General features: G+C 27.8%; 1 protein-coding gene across 1 annotated transcript; it reads right to left on the reverse strand.

Annotated features, from left to right (window-relative positions):
* Positions 1-6928: 6928 nt before the first annotated feature.
* On the reverse strand, positions 6929-8163 carry LOC105108080 (polygalacturonase inhibitor-like). The gene has a single exon (XM_011002234.1). The coding sequence runs from the start codon at positions 8074-8076 to the stop codon at positions 7093-7095; it is 984 nt and encodes a 327-aa protein (XP_011000536.1). The 5' UTR covers positions 8077-8163; the 3' UTR covers positions 6929-7092.
* Between the last annotated feature and the right edge of the window lie 459 nt (positions 8164-8622).

An 8622-nucleotide genomic window follows, 5' to 3' on the forward strand; every position in this document is an offset into this window, starting at 1 on the left:
GTACTTGAATATCATTTAATGAAATTCTAAATAGACCAACTTAAAATTAATAGTAACAGTTATCATAAGTTGGGAATAATTTAATTGAAAAAAAAAAGGTTATGAGGGAGAGACACAATAGAAATTTCATAAATTGTTTTCTATATGTGTGTGTGGCCGGCTATTTAAAGAAAATAGTAGATAAAAGAAAAACATGCTAAAAACCTTTAGAAAACCTAAAGAAAATAAACAAAGTGAAAGAAAATCTCGAAAGTTGGAAGAATCAACACCTAAAACATCAAGTTGTGAAGGAGAATCAACTAGGAGGGAGTTATTTTGATGGGTAACGTGGCAGCAAAAGAAAGGAAAATGAGGGAAGAAGAAAGTGTTAAAAGCTTCCGTTCTAGTGTAAGTTTTGCCTTATTTCTTGTGCTTAGTAGGTAATGATTCCTTTTAGTATGTGAAGCTTTGTTTTTTTGACAAGATATGGAATTCATTAATTATGATTGCATTTGGGAAGTTAGGGTTTTCTAAAAGAAATTGTTTATGATGGTATTTTTTGTTTGGAATGATAATTTTAATCATGGAAAACATTGGATAATTGTTGATTTTTGCTAAATTTTGGAATAACCATGTGTTTTTCCATGGTTTTAGGGCCGACCAAAAAGGGAGGATTTTAGGGAATTTGGGTAAATGATTTGTACTTGTAGAAATGGTGTGTTTAATGAGAATTGAGATACATATATATATATATATATATATAATGATTTAAAATGAAATTCATGAATATATCAAGGCATTGTGGAAATTGTCAAGTAAATAGGAATAAAACTTTGACATAACTTGTGATTAAATAAGGCTTGAATTGTGTTTCAATTATATTAGGTGTAAATAAGGTTAATAAAAATATAGCATGGTGAAGTCAAAATAAATGAATAAACCAACAAAAAAAATGACCCTCAATGTTGGCTAAATGAAGAAATTTAGAAGCTTTAATAGTTGGTATTTAATTATAAAAAAACATAATAAAACAATTAAGAGATTATGTAATTATATGTTTTAGAGAATTTTAGTTGGAAAAAATGATAAAAATTTTAGATATAAAAATTATCATAAAGAATCAAGTTATGGTTCCTAAGGTTATGAGAATATATGGTAATGAATTAATCTTGTTTTTGACAAGGGATACTACAACAACTAGACCATAGAGCAAAATTGGTATTGGGACATCACACACCGCAAGTAGGTGTCTAACCCTTATATTTTTTAGTTTTTGCACTAATATAATTGTTAAATTTACTTCCATTTGTTTCTTGTATTAGTATGGAAAATTATTAAATAAGTGGGGAAAGAAAGGAAATGGATGGAAAAACTTAATTAGCTATTCTTGATATGGAAGCTAACAATATCAAAAGATTATTTGACATTGACATTACCAAATGTTAAGTGAAAGTATTCATAAAGGACTTGATTAGCTATTTCAAGATTTAGAAAGCTAATGATATTACTAGGTTACATTAATATCAGCATTTACTTGAATTTGATTTATTGGTCCCAGTAAGGAAAACTAATGATGTTAATGAAATTCATCAATATCAGTATAACCACCTAAATGACAAGAAATAAAAGAAAAATTGATTTGATTAGCTTTCCCAAACAATAAGAAAAGCTAATGATATCAACATGGATACCTTAGCATCGATATATTCCTTAAAGTTTATGATTAGTTAACCAGAGAAACAATAGCTAATGATGTCAATGAGCTAATGTTGGCATTTTGTTGATTAACCTTTCACTGAGTGATGATTAAAGATATCAATTTGAAATTGATACCAACATTAAGAAAATTATTCAGATTATGGTTATTTAATAGCATGATAATATTAATTTAGAAAGTTAAATAAAAACAAAAAAGAATCAATGTATAATAAGAAATGTTTTATCTTCGAATTGCAACAAAGGAAAGAAAAAGATTTAGTAATACTTTTCAATTTATTAGTTATTATTAGTTATTTAAATAATTATATTTGAATGTTATACTTTCCAAGACCTTCTTACTCGCGCCAAGCACAATCTTACCTTATCTCACTTTTGTTAATATAGACTAAGTATGTTATACATATTTTGGGATTGTATGTATTCGTTGAACTTTGGATTATTGATGTACGAATGTAATTCCTCTTTACATTTGTTTTCCTATAAAATCACTTACATATGTTGGTTTTTATTTTCTTTTAAAATTTTTATAATTGTTGTTGTGTAATATCATATGAATTAATATAATGTATTGAGTACAATTGATATGATTGAGATCCAAGATGATAGGATCGGACATTGAGAATGTGAATACAAGTGAAACAAGTTTTACTCAATAATTTGGGATCTCCTAATATGAGGGAGACTAGCAGAATTTTAGTAGTCTCGCATAGATTAACAACAATGCATACAAGTTGGAACTTTGAAGTAAATATAATGTTAGTGTTGTATTCAATCTTTCTAATCTTTATCCTTTTGATGTAGATAACAATTCGATGTCGAATTTTTTTAAGTATAAGGAGAATAATAAGAATCAACAAGCAATTTTATAAGATCTAATGTATGTGTCGAGAAAGCTTTGAGAATTCTTTATAGGAGAATGATAAGTATACAATGGACATAAAAATTAATTAAATTAAAAAAATATCAAAACTAAATTATGAAAAACCAATTAAATTAATTAAAATTTTAAAAACAAATCTAACCAAACCGAATCGAAACTAAAAAAATAGGAAAAATACTGAGCTAGACCGGAAAAAAACTTAGTCAAACTGAAAAAACCAAGCCAAACTGCAAAACCAAGCCAAACCTATTTGAACTGATTTTTATCTAAAAACAAACTGAAATTAGTTAGTTTAAACCAGTTTTGATTTTTTGAAAAAATAATTTAGTTATTTTTTTTTATAAAAATCAAATAAAACAAAAAATAATCACTGTTTTAATTTTAATAGAGTACATCAAGAACAAAGTAATCCTAAGCTATGCTGCTAAGGCTAAATTTTTTTTATCTAATATAAAAAGATGATGTTCAAATGGTACGTAGAGAAGTATTAAGATTTCACAATTTGATCAAAACTCCAAAGCTAAATTAGTTATTTGTATTTTTTAACAATAAAATTATTTATTTAATTTAATGATAAAAAAATATCTTTAGATCAGAAGCGTCTTAGTCTTTTTAATTTTTTTAGAATAATAAAATTACTTTATTACCCTTGAAAACAAATTCAACTAAACTCTCCTACAAGGACTTTTTGATCCTTTCATCATGGTGTTTTTTTTTTTCATTATCAAGATCACCCAAAGGTATTATTGTTTATATATTAAATATTATTAAAAAAATTTAGTTGCACATTCGTAACATGCTCTGGCAAATGTTTAGTCCCCGCACCATTCAAATGGCACGTGCGGGGATTTTTGTGACAATGTTGGAAAGGTTTTAATATTTTCATAGTAGTACGATGCATGAGTCAAACACGCTTGCAGTTTTGACATCGTCTATCATTTCTTTTTTGTTTTTTTTTTCTCTCCATCTCAATTTTCATGCCAACCCCTTTAAAACTTCATAATATCCCATTCAATATTTTTTCCTTTACATTTGATTCTTATTCTTTTAATTAATATTTTTTTATTTTAAATAATCTATAAAATTAAAAAAATTGAATTTCACCTCCTTCATTTTTGTTTCCTTTTAAATTTGATCTCTATTATTTTGATCGTTATTTGTTTTGTTTCGGATCATTTTTCAATTTTTGTTTTTATAATTTCATTCTTTTTAGTTTTTCTCCTATCAAATTTGATTCTCATTCTTTGTATTTTTTTTTAAACTTTGGTAAGATTTTTAAGTTGATATTTTTTCATGATTTTATTTTTCATCATTATATTGGTTGAGAATTAAATTTTTTCATTAAACCATGATCTAGGATTTCATAGGTTATGTGTTTTAGAGATTAGATTATGTTTTAGAGGTTATCATGTATGTTAACTTGGTTTTTATTTTTCTTTGTTTAAGTTGTTTTTTTTTTTTTAATTTTCATCCTTCAAAGTTTGTTCATTTAGAGATTAGTTCTATTTTTTTATTTATTCGCTTTTTATATAATTTTTATTGGTCTAAAAAACAACCCCGATTATCATGAGTCTTTTTATTTTTCTTTCTATATTAGTTTTTTTAGTAATTCTTTAAATTAATTTTTTTATTCCATCCTTCAATATTTGGAATAATGTTTTTAAACAATTTATGGAATTAGAACTGTTTTTTAATTTCACCCCACTTTAAGTTTTTGATCATTCAAATTTATTTCTTATTATTTTTATTACTGTTTGGTTTATTTAAGATAATTTATTTTTTACAATTTCATCCTCGTTGAGTCTTTTTTCCTGATAAATTCAATTCTATTTTTTTATTACTATTTTTTTCATTGAAAAAAATTTTAAATTGATAATTTTTTTATTTCATCATTTGATATTAGATTGATTGGAGATTGAATTTCTTGAGTTAACTCTAATCTATGATTTCACGAGTTTTGAGTTTTAGAAATTAAATCTGATTTAGAAAGTTTGTCTAATTTTGCTTGATTTTATCGCTTGTATTTAAATTTATGTTTTTTAAGTTTTATCATTCAATATTTATTCACTAGAATGTTTGGTTTTTTTTTTTTATGTAGGATTTTTCACTAATTTAAAAATAAATCTTGTTTTCTCGGGTTTTTATTTATTTATTATCCTTTGTTATATTTACTTTGTCTTATAAACATTAAATATTGTAAAAAATAGAACTTATTGATTCATCATGAATTTAGGATTTAATTGGTTACAAGTTTAGAACTTTATCCCAGATTTAAAAGGTTTACTGAGGTTTGCTTATTTTTTTTAAAGCTGATTTGTTTTTAAAATTTTTATTATTTATCATTTATATCATTAGCGATTAGACTTTTTTTTTATATATTTTTTTAAAATTTTATTATTTAATATTTATATCATTAATGATGAAACTAAACTTCTTTTTTTTTTATCTTATTTTTCTTTTATATGATTTTGTTTTGTGATTTTTAAAAATGATATAGGTTACCTTGAAATTTTTTATTTGTTGTTTTCGATTGGATTTATTTTAAAAAATTTATTAAATAAATTAATCAGATATTTTGAGCAAATCCCTAGCAACAAGTGGACTCGTTAGCTAGTCAAGACAGTCCTATCCAAATATTTTTTAATAAAAATATAATTTATTATAGTTATTTTTTTGATAATTTAAGTAGACATATTTTTTTTTAATAATAGTATAGAAACTATAAATAACCTGACAGTTATTTTTTTAATTCTATACTTTCATTATTTTTACAAACAAATTATTATATTGATTTTCATTACCGAATTCTATTTACTTTTAAAATAAATTTCTTACATAATATATAAAATAATTAAAAAAATTAGCATATCCATCATGTATCATATTTTAATTTTTTTAGAACGGTTGCATCGTTATGTTTGTATCATTGATTTTAATTAAATAAAAATAAAGCTTTTATAAAATAAATTTGCAAGAGGAAGAATTTGATAAAAAAAAAAGAGAGGTTTTGTTGATCTAGGCTGTTTTCTTTAATGGTATGAACTCTGGACGAGAAAAGTCTCATCGTTTGAAAGATTGCAAGAAAACCTGAGTTAAAAAAAAAAAAAAAAAAAACTGTCTTCTTGAGCTTCTCATTTTTCAGCCACGTGTCCCACGTCATGTTGTGTCAGTGTGATTGGGTGACGCTTACGAGCTTTCATAGGTGGATTTATAATTCCATATCCTAGTCAAAGCTCGATAGCCTTAAAATTCGCTTGCTAAATTCTAGATGTCTTTGAAAGAGAATATAAGCCTTGACTTCTGGAAATCTTTTCGTAACTCCCCACCAAAAACAACATCACCAAGTAATAATTAGAGAGCAAAATCTCGGTGCTTTGACAAGTTTTGTGTTCCAAGAAATATTTTTGTCCCTCTAGTAATTAAATTAAAAAAATATTAATATTAATGATGCCAACATTATAAATCACAATAGTTGGAATTCTAGAAAATCTAAATAATCTAAAAATAAAATTTTCAGATTAAATAATTAATTAATCTATTGATCATAACAATCTTATTTATTCTCAGTAGTAAAGATGATTTATAGCTTATATTAGTTACTTGGTAAATAAGATGACTTGTTATTATTACTTATCAAAAATTATCTTTAATAAAGATATGAATTCTCCGATGATTAAATATATATGCAATAAAAAATAAAAATTATGAATTTTTATTATAAAAGTCTTGTGGTGTATTTATAACCCCATAAGTCTTGTTTTTTTATGAAGATGAGGATTTAAAATTTCATTTTATCTTAATAATATTTAATGAGAGATAAATATTCCTTACATCTGTATTAATATTTGATGAAAATATTATAAGTTCTTGAAAGATAATTGAGTTCTTCCATTATGATAGACTCAAGGGAGGTGGGTCTTTCTATTGATGAGCCTAAAAAAAACTCAACTTGTTTTTTAGATGAGTCCAACGAAGTCTAAGTTTGTTTCTTAAATGTGCTGTGCCTAAAACTTGGTATATTATCGAGCCCAATTATTATTGGTTCTACCATTTCGTGTTTTTATTGGAATGTGTTTATGTTCCAGAAAATTCATATTTATAAATTTTTTTAATTTAATATTTTTTTTGGTAAAAATATATTAATAAAAACTTGATTCATGAATAATCTTTTCTGATGAGACACTTGAGAGTCTGTCTTGCAGTTCATTACAGAAGCGCTAAGTTGAGAACTGCTATAAATTAGTCTTGGGGTCTTGTTGGAATCCAAAACTTTGACACTTAGTCTCTAAAAATTTTGTTAGCATTGTCAATTATTGGTTTTTGTAAGATAGCGTAATGCAAGATTCAAAGTTCTGTGGATTCAATGTACTTAAATTAAAACGAAAAGAAATTGAAAACAGAGATAATAATAGATATTGCTTATCCTTGATTGATCTTATTTTCTCAATACATGTTGCTTTCAGAAATTTTGCAAATCCTTATTCACACAGGAAAATGCTTCCTTTTCCAATGTCCTATTTGCAGTTTTCAAGGGGAACCCCGCACAAGCACCTATTATGGAAATATGTGGAGTAATCAAAGCTCTGCAGCTTACCACCTACAGGAATCTGGCCACACAGCCTGTTGTAACTCATGTTCAGGGACTGCAAAGGTATCTGAGTCATTTGTGGAGGTATGCTTCCGAAAATCTTGTTGTGACTAATGTCCAGATTTCGCAAGCCACTTGGAAACGCCACATTTGACAAATTGAATTTCAATATATTCCTAGAGAGATCCACATCTCGAGTAGTTTTGTTCAGCCCAAATAGCATGGAAGCATCACCAACAAGCTTGTTGCGTGATAAATCAATGACGCTGAAGTCCATGTTCCCTAATGATGCAGGGATTTCACCAGTAAGTTGGTTGTGAGACAGGTAAAGATACGGTACGCTGCCTTTAAATGTCCCAAATGATTCTGGGATTGAACCTGTCAGCCTGTTCCTGTCCAAGTGAAGAGCAAGAAGATTTGGCAGCAAAGCTAGTGAGCTCGGTATTGATCCAGAAAGGCCGTTAAAAGACAAGTCCAAGAATGTGAGCTTCTTGAGTTTGCTAAGAAAGCCAGGTACTGTCCCAGTGAGATTTAGCCGGTCAAGACTGAGAAAATTTAAGTGTACGAGCTTGGCAATGGCAGGTTGTATGGGGCCTGTAACATCTGTCAGCTTGCGGAATACAAGGGTCTGGAGATAGGGCAAGTCCCCAACTGCAGCAGGGAGTTGGCCAGAAAGGTTGCCAGCAAAAATTGTGAGAGAAATGATGCGGTTGGAGGTGGAATCACACTTAACTTGGTACCAAGCTTTGCAGCAATCAGTGTCCGATTGCCATGAAGCTAAGAGGTATGGATCGCCAAAATGTTTTTTGATTCGTAGGAGAACCTTTTTGTCATGGGAATTGCAAAGGTCTTTTGAGAGGGAGAGTGAAAGAAGAGTGGAAATGACAAGGGAAAGGAAAAGGGTTTTCATGCTCGCTTCTGCTCGCTCTAGAAGACCTCTTCTTTTTGCTCTACGTTTTTTGATAGATGGAATGCAAATGTTCTATTTAAAGGGTTCTTCAGTCTTCGATATGTTTGTATGATGTGAGGAAAGGCTACATAGACAGCTCAAAGCTGGTTTGAAGAGGTAAAGTCCAAGTAAATCTCGGCCAAAATATTTGACTAACCTAAGCCAGATTGAAGGGGAGACACATTACTGTCAGATCTCAATGTTCTCGTGTCTCTTTGCCACCGGCTTTCCTGCTGGTTTATATATTAACTAGACACAATACATGAGATTGAGTAGTTCGTGTTTGTCCTGTTGGTTGTTTATATTAAATCATAGCTGCCTTAATTATTGACTAGTTGCTCTGGAATTTATTGACAAAATAAGCATTCAAGTTGCAATTCTTAGCTATTAATTATATTTATTTTGGATACCTTCCAACATTGACTTATCCTTTCTCCCTAACCCCGTCTACCTATCGATCATAAATTTAAATAATGTTTGGAAACAGTTAACACTATATTCTTTAAA

This window comes from Populus euphratica, unplaced genomic scaffold, assembly GCF_000495115.2.
Source record: "Populus euphratica unplaced genomic scaffold, PopEup_1.0 scaffold178.1, whole genome shotgun sequence".
NCBI classification, from domain to species: Eukaryota; Viridiplantae; Streptophyta; class Magnoliopsida; order Malpighiales; family Salicaceae; genus Populus; species Populus euphratica.